Below are 20133 nucleotides of genomic sequence, written 5' to 3' on the forward strand. Positions count from 1 at the left end.
TTCTCTTGCAGCTCTGCACAATTATCATCATATACAGTACCACCGTCATCCGTGTACTCATCGGTCTATCCACCTCCACTGCCACAGCTCTCTTCCTATCTCCCTTTTCTACCACTCCCTTTCCTCCCTTTCTCTCTCACATACACTCTGCTTTCCACCTCTCCGTCATCTCATCTGAATTAAGCCATTCGATCCATCATTCATCATGGCTCTCCCCTTTCCCACCCGTCAACTCTACTACGACGGCCAAGTACGCCCCGCCACCTCGGGCAAAACCTTCCAAACCATCAACCCGGCCACAGCAACCCCCCTCGCCGATATCCAGATCGCCTCCCACGCCGACATCGACGCGGCCATCCAAGCCGCCGATCGCGCATTCTCCGTCTGGTCCAAAACCCCGTACATTGCGCGCGCGCGCATCTTGCAAAAAGCGGCGACTCTTCTACGTGAGCGCAACGATGAAATTGCGCGCGTGGAGACGCTTGACTCGGGCAAGGCGTTTACCGAGACGAGTACAGTGGACGTGGTGACGGGAGCGGATGTGTTGGAGTATTATGCCAATTACATCGGGGGTGGGGGGCTGAACGGGGAGACGACGCAGTTGCGTGAGGATGCGTGGGTGTATACGAAGAAGGCACCGTTGGGGGTGTGTGTGGGGATTGGGGCGTGGAATTATCCGATTCAGATGTGAGTGACGCGCGCAACTCGCCTTTTTCTTGAGCACCATTGCAACGAAGACGGCCATGGGATGGTGGGGAAACCCATTCGGTCTCTGCTCGCTGTCGGCGTTGTGTTTTTTTTTTTGACACTCGTAAAGATTGAAACTTTGCTAAGACCATGATGTTACAGTGCCCTCTGGAAATCGGCCGTCTGCCTGGCCGCGGGAAATACCATGGTCTACAAACCCAGTGAATTCACCCCTCTTCACGGCGAGACCCTCGCCCAGATCTACACCGAGGCCGGATTGCCCGCCGGAGTGTTCAATGTGGTCAACGGCGCTGGCGACGTGGGCGCCTACTTGACCAGCCACCCCAGCGTCGCCAAAGTCTCCTTCACCGGCCAAGTCTCCACCGGCATGAAGGTCGCCGGCTCCGCCGCCGGCAGCATGAAGTATGTGACCATGGAACTCGGCGGTAAAAGTCCTCTGATCATCTGCCCGGACGCCGAGCTCGACAACGCCGTCGACGGCGCCATGATGGCCAACTTCTACAGCACGGGCCAAGTCTGCACCAACGGGACGAGAGTCTTTGTGCCACGGAACATGAAGCAGCCCTTTGAGAAACGTCTACTGGAGAAACTTGCCTTTGTCCGCGCCGGTCCCCTCTTCGACGACCAGACCAATTTCGGGCCCCTCAGTTCCGAAGTCCACTACAAAAAGGTGCTCGAATACATCCGCCACGGCAAAGACGTCGATCGCGCCACCCTACTCGCCGGTGGCCTGGGCAAACCGGAGAATCTACCCCACGACCTCCAAGCCGGGTACTGGGTGCGACCTACCGTCTTCACCGACTGCACGGATGACATGCGCATCGTCAAGGAGGAAATCTTCGGTCCCGTCATGTCTATCTTATACTACGATACCGTCGACGAGGCCGTCCGTCGCGCCAATGCCACAGAGATGGGTCTCGCAGCCGGCGTGTTCACCAAGGACCTGAATCGCGCGCACCGCGTGATCGACCAGCTGCAAGCAGGGATTACGTGGGTGAATACGTGGGGCGAGAGTCCCGCCGAAATGGCCGTGGGTGGATGGAAGAAGAGTGGTCTGGGAGTGGAAAACGGTCACAAGGGAATTGAGTCCTGGGTACAGAATAAGAGTACGCTGGTTGATATGAGCGGGGCGGTGGCCACGGTATTTGCCAAGCTTTGAGTGCTTGAAGATTGGATCACACGTCTGTGGCTCATGTGTCTGAGTAATGTGGTCAAATTCAGATGGCTCGGTGTGATATACCTCTTTTTTCTGGGGGGGGGGGGGGGGGGGGGGATCACCTCCCTCTATCGGTCAGTCACCTGGTTTTCCGATGCATATTTTTGTCGGTTGTACGGCCCGGGGAGAATGTCTTTGCAGATGAATCTGATCCCCAATGAAAAGGGAGGGGAGAAGCCTGCAGACAAAAATGTGAATATGAAGAATGTACGTTCGAGAATATGAGAAACATGACATGTTGATTTTGAATTGAGCTTAAAACGCCCCCTCCCCAATTGATGTATTCCAATCCCAAGATGATGGCCCGGCCAGATAAATAGAAAGACTTGAAAAATACAAAGATCAAAGGTCAAAGGTCAACCAACTTATCCAAGTGTGGGGTGCGAAGACTGCCAACATGTAAAAAAAAGATATCAAACGTCACCCCAATTGCGTGCCTGCCAGATCATCTCTTCAGAAAATAGCCAGAGCCCAGAATGGAAAGAGCAGTACTCTAAACGGGGACAGAAAAATGTGAGAATTACGATCAGTCTCTTCAAAGCCTTGAAGCTTCAATCCCTGCCAAGCTACAACGGCGTCACACGAGCCCCCATCCGATCAAAGATCAGATCATTCTTCAACGTCTCGTCCAGCCCTCCAACTGCCGAATCTACCATTCGTGAGGACATGCTATCTGGAGTCAATTCATCCTCGTCCATGCTCCGGTTGAAGTCGGTATTAATTCGGAGATCTTTGGGCACCTTGACGGGTGTGCGGTCCGGCGTCGGCGCTGTGCGCAGCGGCGCCTTTTTCGTAGGGATGGGCGCAGGAACGTATGTGCGCGGTCGGTACACCAAGGGAGGGCCCTGAGTGCGGGCATCGGTTCCGGACTGCTCGATCGATTCAAAGTACCGCACTGTCTTGACCTTTAACTCGAGTGTGGCATCCCGATCACACACGATGAGGGGATGGGGATGCAATTGCAGTGCAGAGAGGGTCCACATGTGGTTCACGCCATCCTCGAGTCCCTTTTGCACGGCAAAGGCCTTATGCGCCCCCGTCGCGACGATCACGACTTCGCGCGCATCCATGATGGTCTGAATGCCCACCGTCATGGCCAACCGAGGGACCTTGGTGACGTCGTGGTCGAAGAAGCGTGAGTTGGCCAGGATGGTGTCGTAGGCGAGGGTCTTGACGCGAGTACGACTGGCGAGTGAAGAGCCGGGCTCGTTGAACGCGATGTGGCCATCGGGCCCTACGCCTCCGAGGAAGAGCTCGATGCCCCCGTAGCGGGCGATGCGAGCTTCAAAGGAGGCACATTCTGCGGCTAGGTCGGGCGCATTGCCATCGAGGATGTTGATATTTTGTGGAGGGATGTCCACGTGGGAGAAGAAGTGCTTGTACATGAAACTGTGGTACGATTCAGGGTGATCGCGCGGCAAACCCACGTATTCATCCTAGATGTTTCCCCACATGAGTCTTTGCCAATGGACTTTGAAATTTGACGATGGGGGAAGAGTAAACGGAGTACTCATGACTCACCATGTTGAAAGTGACGACATTTTTGAACGAAATCTCGCCGGCCCGATGGCGCTGTACCAGAATCTTGTAGATGATCTCGGGGCTGCTGCCGGTGGGCAGACCTAGTACGAAGGGCTGGGTTGCGGTTGGCTTGAACGTTTTGATGCGACCTGCCCACTGTGAGTCACGGGCTCTATATGTATTCACGGGCAGAGCCATCGGTCATCGACGGTGTCTGATAGAAGGTTCGGCTACTTACTGACGATGTAATCGGCGATATACACCGAGGCCGCGTGAGGGTCCTCGCGAATAATGACACGCCTAGGAAGAGAGCAAGAAGCCTGGGTTAGCAGTCCTCTTTTTTTTTTCCAGATGGAAGCAAGGAAGACAATGCTTAATGGGAAGAAGGATGGCAGTCCTTACATTATGGTTTGCTCAGCTAGATTGATGAATGGCGATAGTCGTTTGGGTGGTGAGGGTGGGAGATATGAGAGTAGGTTGTGCGTGAAAAGGAAGAGGGTGAGTAGCAAATCCAGCAGAGCATCAGTTGGGTTCGATGCGAGAGTTTGTAATGTTCCAGAGAATGGAGGGAAAATACCGTGTCTGCGCGATGGTCAATCAAGACTGGTCAGTTTCGCGGCAGGCGCTCCGTGGATCGGGTTACAGCGAGGCGCTCATTGATTGTACGACAGTGACAGAGAGATCGACCCGAGTCGGAGGTAGTAGTGGACTCGGCCATCAGGTACATGAGCTATCTGTCCATCTCACTTTGTCCTCGTTGAATAATTTCGTTTTTTTTTTAATTCTTTTCTTTTTCATTCATATTCCCTTTTCAAGACTTGTGCACTGAAGATGGTGCTGGCTGCTTTGTCCCCCTGCTCTTTCTACTACTTGAGGTATCATCTATCTCTGCTAGGGATTCTTGGTGTACGTCAGTGTGGTCATAAGTAGACTCCATGTGGAATATGGGACCCATTCACGTAGCGCATCATCACCTGATGGAAGAAGTATCGGTGACTTCTGACGTCGGAGAGGTGGCCGGAAGAAGAACCACCACGAGCTGACTTTGTTCTCTGTGATTCGTTGGGGGCGAATAATCTTTTGATGCCAGAGGCTAAAGGATGATGTAGCATAGAGCTAGGAAGACCAATCCTAGTTTTTGTTTTTTTTTTGGTATGAGAATGACGTTTCTCTGGTCTAGGATACTCCGGAAGAAGATGATCACCTTGATCGCATAATCCAGAATTCTGGGTGCAGGTGGTAGTACATCGTCATCTACCACCTGTGGTTTCTCTATACCTTGTTTATGTGTGTGTGTTCTGGGATGAATTCTCTGGCATTGTGAATCGTGGAGAATACTCCTTGTGATTTGCCGTATATTTTGCTTTGTCAATTCCACGAGACATTGTTCCGGTGAAACAATGGTGATGGTGATCAGTATGGTATAGAGTTCTTGATACTTTGGCTAGCGCCACAGGAAGAGGCCGTGGGGGAAAGCGGGTCACTGGATGAAGGAGGTTCCATCGTCTTAGACGGAGTTGCATCCGGCGAAGTCGGCAAATCTGTGGTGGGCCTAGACGGTCAGGCCAAAGAGCCGGGGAAGTGCATGCAACCTTGTCCTCCTTGCCCGGTCACCAGCGTAGCGTCGTAGCCGGGGCTGGGTGGTATTATTACATACAGGTATTCAGATTTCAAGTCTGCTCTCCGCCGTCTTCCACACGTGATCCTCATCTCATCCACTAGAACCCGTCCCTCACGTTCTCGCTCAACGGCTGGCATCCCGGGTTCGGACGGTCAAGGGACAATCAGAAGAATCCTTCCGGTGCAGATCGTCAGGGAAGATGATTCCCTCGGGCTCACAGTCGGAGTAATCACAAGGACTTTGTATCCGAGGGGATATCTCCCTGCCTCCAGTATTGGCCAGTTGGCCTCCCCTTATCAATTCCCCTAGTCCCTTGGATGCAACCACTGAATATCCCTCTCCCATCTCCACCCTGAGCCTTCGTGGACTGCGAGGACTAGTCCTGTTTAAACCTGTGAAGACCAATAGGCAATCGTAGCGCTGGTTCTAGTACGTGCATGGACCGGATGTCCAGTTCTCCAATGCCGCAAAAGCGGAGAAGCGCAAAGCCGACGGCTGGATCTGAGCTTGTGCTTATCGCCCTATCACTCCTTCGATGTGCGGCTCTGGCTGGTGACCACCGTTGAGGGCGCAACGGGCTCGTCACGTTCCGCCAGTACGGGCTCTCCCCAACTTCCCGAGGACTCGCAACGGGGAAGCTTGTGCGACTCGGGTGCTTATCACCTGACTGCGACGTCGGCGTCCCAATCCATCATCAGCGCAGACGAGGTCCCTCTAATTCTTCGATCCTCGAGGCGTGCCAAAGACCTCTTACGGGCCGCAGGTTGCATCTCCGTCGACAAGGGCTCGCTCTCCAGGGTTGTTTCATCGTCAAGGAAAGAACGAAAGGGGGGAGGGAAAAAAAATAAAACAGACAATTTCTCTTTATCCACTTTCGCCTCGTTACGTCTCACCGTACTGTACACAGCGGGCGGAGGACGACCACGCGCACCCACCGTGAACGGCAAGGCAAACAAACTACCACCTTGGAACATCAACACACACACACGACACACAGCTCGTTGCAGTTCCATCCCTCTACAATCCACACCCCCACCCACACTGCCATCGTTCGACGTCGTCCAAGCTTCTCGCGCGCATTACTGGCATTCCTCTGTGTCTCCCCTCCCCTCCCCCAGGGCCATGGCCCCGAAAGAGGACATGTTGCCCCCGGGCTGGGATGATCTAGACAGGTATGCTGATCACCCTTGTTTCGGAGGCCTTGATGACACGCCTGGCCCGGTTTTTCCATGTCGGTACCTCCTCCTGTACCTGGAATCAACCCTCTCATGCCCGAACAATGCCTTGGGCGAGACATCATCCATTGCTCTGCTCTCTCCTTGTGGAACCTCGATGCAAGCCTCGAGCATTCTCCCGTCGGGGGAGAAGGACCCTCGTGGGTGAATGCTCCGAGGGAGCGCGAGGCCTGACGGCACAACCCATGCTAACCAGTCGCCATGTGGCTCTCACAGGCAGATGGGCCAATTGTTCATGATGGGTTTCGATGGAACGGTCGTGAGCCCCCAGATTCGCTCTCTCATCGAAGACTATCACCTCGGCTCGGTGTTGCTCTCCGCGAAGAATTTAAAATGTATTACCTTGTTCTCTTTTTCACGTCTCAGCCTCTCTGTCCCATAACCTTCATCGACTCGTTGATCTGTGCTCTCTCACGACGGTCTTGACGAACATTGTTCAGAGGGAGAATGTGTGTGGCAGACAGACAGGAGACCCTTTGTTTTGTTTTGTTTTTCTTCTATCCTCCCCGTTCCTGACGAGAGCGTTGGCTAATCTTATGCGCCTTTAGCTGCGGAGGATGCCACCCGACTGGTATTGGAGTTACAGACCATTGCTCGAGATGCGGGTCATCTGGTGCCTTTGCTCATCGTCCTCGACCAGGAAAATGGCGGTGTGAATAGCTTATATGACGAGATCTTCATTCGGCAATTCCCGAGCGCCATGGGAATCGCGGCCACGGGGTCCAAAGCCCTGGCGCATGAAGTCGCCAAGGCGACGGCTCAAGAGCTCAAGGCTGTTGGGGTCAATTGGATCCTTGGCCCCGTGCTGGACGTTTTGACGAATGTCCGAAATCAACCGCTCGGGGTACGCACCTCGGGGGATGACCCGCAAGAAGTCTCTCAGTATGGAGTCCAATTCATGAAGGGATATCAAGAAGCAGGCCTGGCGACGTGCGGCAAACACTTTCCTTCGTATGGAAATCTGGAATTCTTGGGCTCACATACGGACGTGCCCATCATCACGGAATCATTGGAGCAATTGAGTCTCACGGCGCTGGTGCCGTTTCGGAACGCCATCATGCAAGGTCTGGACGCTATGATGGTCGGCGGTGTATCCATGTCATCGGCTGGGATGAATGTCATGCACGCCTGTTTGAGCGATCAGGTTGTCGACGAGCTCTTGAGAAAGGACTTGAAATTCCAGGGGGTGGTGGTTTCCGAGTGTCTGGAAATGGAGGCTCTCACTCACAACATCGGCGTCGGCGGCGGCACCGTCATGGCCAAGAATGCCGGATGCGATGTCATATTACTTTGTCGGTCATTTCCCGTCCAGCAAGAGGCCATCAACGGGTTGAGGCTGGGCGTGGAAAATGGTATCATTGGCCGCGCACGTATTGAGCAGTCGCTTCGCCGGGTCCTGAGGCTAAAGGCCCGGTATACCTCCTGGGAACAGGCATTAAACCCGCCAGGTCTGGCCTCGCTCACCCAGATGCAGCCATCGCACACGAATCTCTCAACACGCGCCTACAATAGCTCGATCACCGTACTGCGTGACAAGAACAATCTCCTACCCCTGTCGAATGTCATTGACGCCAACGAGGAACTCTTGCTCTTGACTCCACTGGTCAAGCCCCTGGCCGCATCGGCGGTGTCTCTGTCGGCGAATGATGTCTTCCACGGAGTCACGGTGGACCAAACGGCAATGGACCGATCCGCGTCTGTTTTGAGTGGCGAAACGGTCTTCAGAGAGTTGGGGAGGTCTCTATCGCGCCAGAGAAGTGGTCGGGTTCTCCATACTTCGTACACCCACAACGGCGTACGGCCGATCCACGAGGACCTTCTCCAGCGAGCCAGCGCGGTGATTGTGGTGACGGCAGACGCAAATCGGAATCTATATCAACAGGCCTTTGCCAAACATGTCTCCTTGCTATGCCAGACCCAATATTCTGCCACCGGGGAACGTCGAGAAAAACCAGTTATAGTTGTTGCAGTCAGCTCACCGTATGACTTTGCTATGGATCCCTCCATCAAGACCTATGTGTGCACGTATGACTTTACCGAAACCGCGCTTCAGGCGTTGGTCAAGGTTTTATATGGCGATCTCACCCCCTCGGGGACCCTTCCCGGGTCCCTCAGCCGCAGTCAAAAGATTCACCAGTCCCGGCAGCACTGGCTGGTTGAGAATTGGAATGAAGAGCGAGATGCTCATGGACTGGATGCCCTGCTGGATGTGGTTCGCGGGGACCGGGTCCAGGGACAACGATCGGAGCTGCTCTCGGTGCGACTTCGACCAGCTTTCTCCTCCGGAAAGAAGACATTGAAGAGGCGCATTTTGTGGTTCGCAATAGCTCTACCCAGGCGCTGTATGGATTCTGTGCCACCTACTTCTTTCGCTCGACCGGGACCGGTGTGATTGGGTGTCTGATCGTGGATCCGGCTCGTCGCAAATTATCCATTGGACATTCTCTCCACAGTCGGGCGATTCGCAATCTCCTTCAGCGCAAGGGGGTCAAACGCTTCCAGCTTGGTTCCCGACTTCCGGGGATTTATCTCGGCATCCCGACTGCCAACCATGTCGAGCGCAAGCGATTGCGCCAGTGGTTTGCTAATCTGGGCTGGAATACCTCTCTCTCACGTCCTGTCTGCAGTGTTGTGTTGGGCAACCTGATGGCATGGGTCCCGCCTGAGGGTCTGACCATGACGCTCCGAACGGCTGCTGTTGCCTACGACCTGGTCTACGGCTGGGACTATGCCCGTACAATCCTGGATCATATCAAGACAAACGCACGCCAGGGCGTGGCAGATATCTACCGGATCGCACTCAGTGGCGCCCCAAACTGCGGCATCATTCGTGCGAAGCGGTCCACCGATAATATGATTGTTGGTAGTGTTGTGATCTACAATGAACGATCCGCGCTCGCAGAGCATATGCCCGCCTTGCGGGCTACCAGCACCGCTAATGTTACCGCTGGGGGTATTTCTTCTCCTGTCATCTCGCCGGTCGCAGATGACTATTCTACCGTCATGCAGGGCTTGATCCTGCTTGCGATCAAACAAATCCGGAAGCTCAATGCGAATGCCGTGGTGATGGACTGTGTACGTTGGCAATCTCTTCTCTTCTCCTCTCCTTTCTTTTTTTCTTTTCTTTTCCTTTTTTTTTTTGCTCTTGCTTTTGCTTCTGTCGTTCAAACCCATTCTCAAGAGTTCTCCCGACATACATTTGCTAATCATGACTCTGGCTTTGCAATTTTCAGGTCGACGGTGACGGTAATTTCGACTGCCTCTCCTCGATGGGTTTCAGTATGCTACACAGCTTTGAGGAGGTGAACTGTGACGCCGCCACGTGGACGATGATGCATCCATCATGATGCGAGGGGAGAAGGGTAGGGCGTCGGATTGTGAGAGTTTATTTCGCATGGAAGCGTTTGGACCGGGTTTGGAGTTCATCCCAAGTCTCTTTGGGGTTTTTTACCTTGTTCTGGGCTGAATATTTCCATTTCACGTTTTCATTCTCTTCTTCTATTTCATGTTTGCTATGATATCCATTCCGCATTTATTTCTCTTTTCTTATTTTTACGGGACGCAATGCTGTCCCTGAACCCATTGATACTCCCCATGCAATCAATCTGATCTGTTCTTCCCATGCCAGTCCTGCTATTTTGTGTTTGCCGTTTACTTGGACGTCCCCTCCGATTTGGAAAGTATGCAAGATATGATCAGTCTGGCATTTACCTTTCATAGCCCTGAAATACAAAGTCTCGCGGTAGGGATTGGAAAATGACCACAATCACTGACATTTTTGAGAAAATGCGCGCTCTTAAAGGGACATGAGAGCATACTTGTCTCCGCCATGTTACGCCGCCCTTTTCAGTTTCGTCCGGGAACATTTGATATGTTTTCTTTGTGTATTCTGTTCTCTACTATTCATTCGCACAGGCCTCTCTTCGGAGACTCGGAGTTGAATTTCGATTTGTAGAACCCACAATCCTCAAATATATTTTTTTTTATTACGGTGTATATTCAAATGTTTCCAGTGAGAGTCTTTATATTCCTGGATCCCCTCTAGCACAAACAAAATGAACGATCATGCTATCCAACGGATAAAAGAATTTTTTCCCCCATTACTTCTCTTCTCGGTAAGAAATAAGTATATTAGAACCTGCCACTTTTCTGAACAACCTCCCTACCTATCTGTGGCTCTTTAAGTGACTCGACGTTCAATTCAGTTTCAGGTCCACGGCGTACGGGGAGAATGATAATTTATGTACTTGTATGAGGATAATCCCATTCTGTCTCATCAAGATGGACCCGTCGATAGAGAGTAACTTTATATTTCCAGGATGAGAAGCAGCTTAAATACTCTCACAGGTGTACGAGGGTGGGTCTTTGAGAGTATCTCCTGTTTAGTTGTCTAGTATGTAAAATGGATAGTTTGGCAGGAATAGAGCTTTTTCCCCCTCTCTCTGTGAAAAAAAAAGGCAATGTATCACTTGCTTATGAGGCATGACATGTCTAGGATTATTCTTTTTGTTTATTTCTTTCTACCTATCTGTAGGTATGATCGCCATTTTGCGATGAAAGGGACATATATCAAATGAGTGGTCCTGAAACCTCAATAGTATCAAGTTGGTCGGGGACAGACGACAAGGATGAGAATTGTGTAGGTAGGTACCTAGGCAGCTCATTCAAAGGACGTGGAGAATCCGCGAAAAGAAAGACTGATGGATTTATTTATGCTAGTTGGCAACATCATGTCCAAGGAGTAGTCATACCGCATGTATGTTTTTTTTTTCTGTTTTTCTTTTGTGTGTGTTCTGCTTAGCAAATATGGGAAAGGCGGCTATTTTTTATTGCTAATCTTCTACTTGTTCTGAAATTAGCTCTGAAGATAGAAATATTCGTGTCCCATTCTATATGCGTATAGTGGAAATTGGAGAAGCTGGTCTAATATGTAAATACTCCATTATAGAATGGGCAGTTTTTAATGACCAATATATGGATATATCGAGACAATTTTCGTCCGCACTCCACTGTATACAATACGTGCGTCTCAGCTCATCACTCGTACTGTCTCAGTGTCTCCGTCACTCGGTCTCTCCAACCCCCTGAAAGAGGGAGGGCAGGAAAGGAAGCCGGTCACCATGACCAGAGTCCTCGAGTCGGTTCGGTCGATCGGTGTTTCCGACTCTGATTTAGAGTTTTCTCGTTGGTCTCGTCGCGGAAGCTTAAAAGGGCCGGTTCTTTTTGTGGGCCTTTGATTTAATTTCTCATTTTCTGTTTCCTGTTTTTGTTTATGAGGGAGGGGCCAGGGTTTGGTTGAGACGAGCTTTGATTTATTTCTAGTTTGGTTTCGGGTTTAGGGTTGGGATATTGGTAAAGGTGATCGCCACTTTACTGGGCGGGGCCGAGGTTCACGTCTCATGTGTTAAGGGGGTTATTTACGGATATGAGGGTAGGGGGATGTACAGCCTGGAGAAAGAGCATTTTGTCGGCTCAACCAAGGTCGAAATTGACACGAGGAATGGAATTGTATCCATGTGTGAGAGAGAGGGAGAGATGCGCACTATTTACCTCTACTACTGACGCACCTATTATAAATAGCTGTATGAACGGTGTTGATGAGCCTCCAGGGTGGATTCCATGCTGGTACATGATTACCCATCTTAAGCATTGTGATTTGATTTCCCCCGATGCAAATAGAATGGATTCTATTTCAGATTGCAGGGTTGACAATATATCTTCTCGTCGCAGTTGGCCGCCTCACAACAGCAGTAATCAGAAATGGTGTATGTGTTGAACCCGATTGGATTCCGTGACATGACAATTCTGCTAGAAAAGAGAGAAGAAAAAAAAAAGGGCTTCACACTTGACAGGAAATCGATCGATCTGGCGAGTCAGTCCAAGTGGCAATATAGTTGATTGACACGACACGGTCGAGTATGCATCGTGCATCCACCATCCTCTTCTGTGGAAAGTGTCCAATTGGTGTCCCCCCTCCGCCGAGCGTGGTGGCTGAGCGATTCTCGATGTGTTTTCCCCTTTCTTCTAGACCGTCAATGGCAGCACGGAGGTTTACTTTGAGTAGCGACGGTTGTTTTATGTGAGTGGGGGTTGGTTTAAGGGGCAAATGTGCAAGGGTGGAGACTTTGGACGGAGGTTTTACTCAGTGTCGTGCGGTTCTGCTGTACTACAAAAAGTATTCTGTGAGATCAGGAGCTTTCTTCTTTTATTTATCGTACCGCACCTCCGACGGAGTCAACTTGACGATTGCGGGTTTGGCTTTGAAGTTCCACTAAACAGGAGGTTTTGCAGGATTGATACTGATATAGTTTGTTCTGGTAGAAGAGATCCAATCAATCAAGGAAACGGAATGAAAAGATAGGGGGGGGGGGGGTACACAAAAGAGTGGCGATACTATAGGGCATCGATAATTGAGTACGTAGTTGATTTAGAATTTATCCTTGAATCTAGTGGTCTGTGAAGACTGGAGAAGAGACTTGAAGCTTGGGAAAAGTACCTACTGTACGTCCCGAGTCACCTTGTCTGCACACTTACTCCATATCATCATCAAAGTCCTGTTCCTGGTATATACCTGACTGACCTCGATAGTTGAACACGCTTAGCGCGCATGTCCATCGAAGCACTAGCGACAAAGAATGAAGAGGTTTCCAGGAGTCAACAATCGATGAACCTCAGAAGTACAATCCTGGTTTGGAAATGCCGTTTGGTTTTGATTTTTGTTTCTTCTTTCCACATCCACTTCCACTCCCTGTCCGGGGGACCGTGGTTATTGGACGCCGCTGATGCCCTAGGGACTTTTGTGGTGCTGACGTGCTGACATGATGGACCTTTCAAGTTGCAAAGGTGAAGGAGCTGCATGGGTGGGTGGGGGGGTGCGTGTGTGTGTGCCAAACGCGTACGGTAGTGGGAAACAGTGTCGTTCCGAGGCGAGAAAGTGAAATAGCATCTGCAAGTTTGCTCGGTTCTCTGCCACTCCACCACCTCTCTTCCCTTGGTTGAATGACTCGCACTTGCATCATGGTCGGATGATTGATAGTCAGCGAAAGGCGGGGGGAGAAGGAAAGGATCCTGAAGGAGCGCATTGAGTCGTTATGTCATGGTTATTGTGGGGAGACGGCATGGCGATTCGCTTTTGAAAGAGTGTAAGACTAAGTCGTGGAGTGGGAATGGTGGAATGGAGAGAAAAACTAGGCATCTGTTATCGATTCGGATGGTGAGTGTTGATTTCATTTTTCTTCTTCTTCCTTCTCTCTCCTCAAGACCAAATGTTGGGTGTGACACGGCGGTTTGAGGTCTCAAAGTCTCTCTTTTTTTCTTCTCTCTTTCTTGCTTGTACCATCTTTGAACAATCCATTGATGACCGGTTTTTTTAGGATCTTTTTTTGTTCTCTCTCTCCTCCCGTCGAATCAAGAGTGCATTCAAAATTGAATCTGGGGTAGACTCGCTTCATCATGTCTCCTCGCTCCACTCATTCCTATTATGATGGAGATCACACCCCTAACTTGGACAAGATCTAATTGCTCCATATGAAATGAACCCAAAATCCAAGATGTCCGAGTGCATCCACGGGGGCATTTCCATCTCTGTACCGGGTTACTCATAGATGCATCATGAGTATCGGGGGAGTGGGGGGGGGGAACACTCTTTGGCGCAGACGCCGCATGCAGCATTGAGGCTATCCATGGTTGGAACTTGGAACCACTCCAGGAACATGACCGTCTGTCAAGGACCAGCCATTGTCGTATGGTACAGCCGTAACTGTACACGTGTATATCTGTACCATTTCATATTGATTCTTGTTCTGAGTTTTGACACTAGAGTTCTAACTTTTCACCATTTGAACCTGATGCATCGGGCGTCGGGGCCGAAGTTCTATCCGTGTTCAATCCATGGATGGCGTATCGGTCTAGCGTCGAGTGTCCAGTGTCCACCCTCCCCTGAGATCATCGTACTTTGATTGCATGGCTTGCATGGCTTGAGACGGGCCTAGAATTGGGGTTTGCCATCAAGCGGGGAGGCAGTCTGGAATGGAATCTTCAAAGGCTATCTTATCCCGTTATACTTCATGCGCACACTTTTGTCTGAGAGAGACGAGGAGGTCTGTTGCCTGTGCGAAAGTGATTTCGACGCGGTCGCATCGCCTTTCATTCATCGATTGTGAGGGTGAGGTTCTTCGGGTTCGTTATTCGTTCCCGAAGTAAAAGGTGGCCAGAGTAGAATCTGGTGACCATCCCAGACGATCTTCGACGGGACTGATCCGCGTTGGGATATACACAAATGGGGTGTGGCGATTGGTACGAAGAATAGCCCAAGTCAAGATACACTTTTTCTTGGTCAGTGCTCACAAATCAAGACTCTATCGTACTTATCAAGTCGTACTGGGACTTGATTGCTCAGCTCATCGATACACCTTGTCAACCTTATTCCAGCGAGTTCAGTGACCTGAACGGGCGCAGTCTACCCTAGGAACTTCTCTCCTCCTCCCCTTTCTCTCGACGGGTGAATAGGGGTAACTCACCCGCCAAGCTGCACAGTAAATGAAATTCATGAAAAAGAAAAAAAAAAGGTTAGCTTCCGTCTGAACTTCATGCTGACGTGCTTTTTCAAATGATCGCATCCATCGATCAGTCCCTCTCCCCTTTTCCACCCCCGGAGAACCCAGAACTGGGAACGGCAGTCCACCCAGAAAGTTTCCCGGGTCTGTTCATTTCCACGGCTTTTGAGAAAAAAAAAAAGCAACACATACTGTAAAATAGAACAATGATTGAATGAATCCAGTTCCCTTTCATTGGTCTTTTCTTTTCTCCCTGTTCATTTCTAGATATTGATCTCCATATTAAGATCCAGTACTTCACTGCCCATTCTCGACACCCTCGTCCTACACCCATCAGATGCATACGCCCAGTATCCCTCAAGTAAAAGGAAAATCCTGTACAGCCCACCACTTTTGTCACGAGTGGAAATTTCCTGTTTGTGTGTGTGTGTGTCTTTGCCTTGGTTCAAGCCACCAGCAAGCACCACACATTCAGATCAAATGACATCTTTGGGATTCGTTAGTGTCTGCCTAGTTTATGAGGGCTTCTCAATGGTGGATTAATTTGATCAGTCTGCAGCTGGAAGTGGTGGGCTGATAAGGATCACGATAAGTGATGGATAATGATAACCGCGGTGGATCTTGCTAATCTCGATCGGGGTGCCGAGGCTTAATGTGAGATTGTGGTTGGTTGTTTTTTTTTCTTTTTTCTTCCTTCCCTTTTTTTTTGTCTTTTTGTACGGACACTACTGTGGTACTGTATGAGGGAAGCGGTTTTACGTATCTGAGAACTCTTGAATCTTGAGTCTTGATACGAGGTCATAGTCTGAATGTTCTACCTATGAGATTTGTCTAGGTGGATGATGCGCAGGGAACTGGGTGTTAAGGAATTGAGGATCCTATAACGCGAGAGAGTGCGCTTTAACGTTTCGCTATGTGGCAATTTGGATGAATTTCATCATCTGTACTTTGGCCAGATAGGTAGATATCTTTATTGACTGCATATTATTATACTCATAGATACTAAATGTAGTGGACTTCAAGATCAGCAATGCATAACATCAGCCGATCATCCAGAAGATCAGACGGCGGAACGTGGATATCGGAGGGGAGGGGGGGGGGGGGGTTGCCCCCCCATTCTCGAATGTCGAATGCTTACAACGGACGAGACAGTTCCGGTGTGTGTCGCTCGGAGAATCGGAGTTTCGCAAGATTATTTACCAAGGACTGTACAAAGAGAGTTTATTGGCTTTACACGTACAGTATGCGACATGACTCGGGGAGCGGATGCATCCACCGTCAGTGGCATCGAGTCATCATCAGCGAACCAACTTGCCCAGTGTCAAGCATCGGATCCGTATGCTTAGCGGGGATCGACATTTCCAGAACACGGACACTCCAAAGTTCTACCAATCAGCGGGGATGGATGAAGGATTATCCTCAAGCCTGCGCAGATGTCTCTTGCGCGTGAGCCGAGCCACCTGCAGGTGGCGGGTTGGTTGGTTGGTCGTATGAGGCAGTTTGCAACCGATATTGGAGGGCTCCGCTGGGCTGTTGAGTAAGATGGGTAAGGAGGGATGGGCGTGAAGGTTGAATTAGTGGGGTGGTATATGCACACTATGAGGTTCAGATGTACTTTGTGATTTTTTTTAGTATCCAGAGCATATGAGGAGCTGTATATTACAGTAGTCGCCCGTAGACAATAATCTGAATACACAATCATATAGTGTTGGGAATCGCGGGGATGTCGAGAGGTCCCTCATTTGAATTATGTAAATGTATTGTATTGTGCAACAGCTTGGGTTGAACCGGTGCAGCTGGTTGGACCATGAACGAGGTCATGATAGGACCGTGCACGCTAGAAAGGTCAAAAGAGTCCGACGTACACAGGCGAAAATAAAATAAAAATAAAAATAAAAGGCTGAAGAAAAAAGTACCCATCGTGTGACATCTTGTGACCAATCATAGACCGTGGAAATCGTGCCGATAAGGTTTGGACCGACCGGAGAAGTGTCAGAATGGGGGAAGTGCACGGGAGCTTGAAATGGATGGCGTGCAGTAGATCCCTTTACCCCCTCCATGATGATTGTACATGGTTCTTGTGGGCAGTGGAAGATGGAAGATAGGAGTGTGATTGGGGTGTGAAGAGACAATTAGGAACCTCTTGTTCTGATCAAATGGTAATGAGCAGAAGGAAAAGACTAACTTATGGAGGGAGTAACTCGATAGGAGATACAATCATATCTTTCCGTTAGGATTGCCTCCCGAGTTCTAACTGGAGTGCCTCAACTGTGGGAGTTTGTCCCACCCCCAACACTGATGAAGGGGTCAGCAGGGCCGCATCTCATCTGTAATCTGTACATGTGTATAATACTGGACGTCCAGCGCAACGGGACTCGTGATTCAGGTTGAATTAAGCGGGTGATCCGACTGGAGTCTTGTGAACAAAGCACATTGAATAGAATCCGGATTCACCTATCTTCGATCTACTCTCGAAGTGTTTGGCAGAGAACACAGCTGTGGCCTTGGGCTTCAGAGATACATCAAGACATGCTGGATCCTACGGGTGGCTGAGGAGGTGACTACTAACTGTTCCGTTTCGGTTCTCTCATTTCTTCTCAAAGCCTCTTGGAGCCAGGTAAAACCACAGGAGTGGAGGTGAGCTACTTACCTGCGACTGTGCCATATTTGCTTCATGAGATGACTACGTAAATACCCCCCCCCCAAAATAACACCGCCATCCGTTCTGGGTGATGGTGCGTGATGCAGACAGTGGCACTAGACATGAATCTGCTCTGGAAGCTCCCCTGGGCTTCTTCTCCGCCACACCCGCCTCGGTCCGGCTCTTTCAAAGTTTCACTCTCGAGCCTCTTCGCATGACCACGGCGGTATGTTGACAGGATCAGAGCTATTGGATCATATCGAGCATTCATTCGTCTCGCGCTTATAATACATTGTCCCTGAACAGGGACACTACTACTGACTGGTGCGGTGCACCTGGTGGGTTATACTGGAGATACGAGGTACAAATCGACATAACCGTCTCCATAGAGTGGGCGATCAGAATAACCTCCTATAAGTACACGGGTTGTAGGAAGGATCTATCGTATGCATCCTTGTCAAGTCCATCCTCGCAGTACATTCCAAACTGTACCCAACTGGTCCTATCCAACGAGGACTCACGCGCACGGGTCAACATGACGACGATCAACAGGCAATGGAAATCGAGGCTCGGGCGCATATTGGATCAGACTACTACCTGCGCCCATCAAGGCTTCTGCCCTAGTTACGCTTTGTTTCCCCCCTCCCCGCCCCTCGAAAATTAACAATAGAAAAGAAATTCCCTTTACCCATGAATAATTAGTATGCATGGGTGAGCGCTTTTGCCTGATGGCATGCATACATCTGGGTTTCCGTACAAGTCGTCAAGGAGTCATCCCTATCGTCGGGTCGCCTTCCCCACGAGGCAAACTTGTCGCCTCCCATGCATGAGAATGACTCCATGCCAAGTGGTCCGAGTGGACTCGTAGTGTCCGAGCTTTCTTTCCTTTCTGTTTTATTTTTATTATTTGATTTTCATTGTTTTTGCTTTTTCCTATTCTTACTCAGATGATCTGCAAGACAATTGCTTGTTGGTTTGATCAGCTTGGGTGGACTACAAAGTGTAACCAACACCACAGGTACACATGCTATCTAGTTCTACAGGTCCTCACTCGATCCCTACCGTACTCATCTACCACTTGAGATTTTATTCACAGTACTCTTCATTTCCCAAAGCCCAATCAGAGCTAAAAAGCCAATCAATTCAACACACCTACTGAGCATCACACCACCTCCGTTCAACAAAAGGTCCCCCAAACGTTTACCTTGACTCCACGATCTGCACCATCTCATCTCCCTGCGACCCGAGCCCATTTGCTCATCATTTGCGGCCATCTTATCCTGTCGGATGGTGGCTTTTCCTTTCTTCCCATACATCCGATTACCCTATTCTGTCTGCCCACCTACCAGCTGACCTCATCTGTGGTGTCTGGGTACAACTTCTCTCGAGCTCGTTATTACTTGCCTTTTGAGAAATGCCCGAATCAGTCCCAAACCAACTCCGCTAACCTTGTCTGCCCCTAATCCGGCGCTAAGTCTGAAAAAGGGTAAACGTGCTGGCAAAACGAATTAAGCGGTACTTGACTCCGAGGCTCCGAGGCTCCGACTGCGTTCTGCGGCCCAGTGGGTAACCTTTCGATGGTGGACTCGTGCCCGTTCGCAGTGGGCCGCAATGGGGGGAGGGGGTGTGCAGAAGATGGGATTTTATTTTTTTCGGGTAGGGAGAAGGAGTGGATGGGAAAGTCGGGGAAATCCTCATGTGTCAAACGGGCAAAGGAAGTGGAACGTGATTATTGTATTTTGTAGACTGGATCATTTATACTATACAAGTTCATGGACTACGGATTGAAGAGTATGGTCTCTTCCTAACTACTCGTGTTCGTGTATTGAGATGCGGTACAAATGTCCCAGTGCCCATTGATACATTCCATTCACCTCGTCTCAGAATGGAGAGGGAAGGACTTCCCGACCCAAGTCTGGCCCCCGACAAAACACATGAGCCAATCAGACGAATGCTCACCACTCTGACCATCTGGAGATCGTGATTGGACCAGAACTCATTCTGCAGAAGACGGTCTCCTCAGGCAACTGACGGTCTTCCCCGATCGAGGCCATCCCAAGCACTCGTGCGCTCTCGGTGCCCTTGTACCCTTGTCACTGCGCTCCCCTCGTTTCGCTGCCGAACAGGACGACTCATGTTCACCTTGCCAAGATCTCGTTCCAGCCTCTGGGTCTGATCCGAGCTCGATGGACTTCACGGTTGATGCTGATCATCGGATGTGCCCTTCCAGGGATACGGGCGCTCTGGCCCGTCACTTTGCCGTTTTGAGAACTAGTAAGCTGGGCAAGCGGCGGCCGGTGTTGGTTGATGTACAGTACTTGAGTGGTGTATGGTAATTTGTACAACGCTTGTGTATCGTATTTTGTGGCACCATGGACTGTGTCGAGGGGTCCGACGCGAGGAAGAGGTGTAGAATGGCTAGGAGTGTTGTGAGGTCCTGATGGGTCCTGCATTAGTTATCGTCTGGCTGCTATTTCTTTAGCGTGAGGACTATCGCGCTGGTCTCGTATGCTGTGGATGAACGGTCTTCTGAATGGTCGGAATTTTGTTCAAACTTGGGCCTGGGCTTGCGACGGTGCGATCGATCCGGATGATTCACACTTGGCCCTGCTCAGTTGCTCCCTCATCTTCGCCAG

General features: G+C 50.3%; 5 protein-coding genes across 5 annotated transcripts; 3 read left to right on the forward strand and 2 right to left on the reverse strand.

Annotated features, from left to right (window-relative positions):
* Positions 1–205: 205 nt before the first annotated feature.
* POX_c04405 (NAD/NADP-dependent betaine aldehyde dehydrogenase) lies at positions 206–1867 on the forward strand (the record flags this gene model as incomplete). Its single annotated transcript, XM_050113285.1, has 2 exons — positions 206–687; positions 850–1867. 2 exons carry the CDS (start codon positions 206–208, stop codon positions 1865–1867), a joined length of 1500 nt encoding a protein of 499 aa, XP_049970841.1.
* A 623-nt stretch (positions 1868–2490) lies between these two features.
* Positions 2491–4102, reverse strand: POX_c04406 (Glucosamine-6-phosphate isomerase 2; the record flags this gene model as incomplete). The annotated part of the gene is made up of 5 exons (XM_050113286.1): positions 2491–3360; positions 3446–3594; positions 3684–3745; positions 3848–4027; positions 4089–4102. 5 exons carry the CDS (start codon positions 4100–4102, stop codon positions 2491–2493), a joined length of 1275 nt encoding a protein of 424 aa, XP_049970842.1.
* A 2086-nt stretch (positions 4103–6188) lies between these two features.
* POX_c04407 (uncharacterized protein) lies at positions 6189–9648 on the forward strand (the record flags this gene model as incomplete). The annotated part of the gene is made up of 5 exons (XM_050113287.1): positions 6189–6445; positions 6518–6636; positions 6850–8558; positions 8639–9376; positions 9535–9648. 5 exons carry the CDS (start codon positions 6189–6191, stop codon positions 9646–9648), a joined length of 2937 nt encoding a protein of 978 aa, XP_049970843.1.
* Positions 9649–17588: 7940 nt separating this feature from the next.
* POX_c04408 (uncharacterized protein) lies at positions 17589–17818 on the forward strand (the record flags this gene model as incomplete). Its single annotated transcript, XM_050113288.1, has 2 exons — positions 17589–17723; positions 17804–17818. 2 exons carry the CDS (start codon positions 17589–17591, stop codon positions 17816–17818), a joined length of 150 nt encoding a protein of 49 aa, XP_049970844.1.
* A 746-nt stretch (positions 17819–18564) lies between these two features.
* Positions 18565–18813, reverse strand: POX_c04409 (uncharacterized protein; the record flags this gene model as incomplete). Its single annotated transcript, XM_050113289.1, has 1 exon — positions 18565–18813. One exon carries the CDS (start codon positions 18811–18813, stop codon positions 18565–18567), a length of 249 nt encoding a protein of 82 aa, XP_049970845.1.
* Positions 18814–20133: the final 1320 nt, after the last annotated feature.

Source organism: Penicillium oxalicum, chromosome III (genome assembly GCF_001723175.1).
Source record: "Penicillium oxalicum strain HP7-1 chromosome III, whole genome shotgun sequence".
In the NCBI taxonomy this organism is placed as follows: Eukaryota; Fungi; Ascomycota; class Eurotiomycetes; order Eurotiales; family Aspergillaceae; genus Penicillium; species Penicillium oxalicum.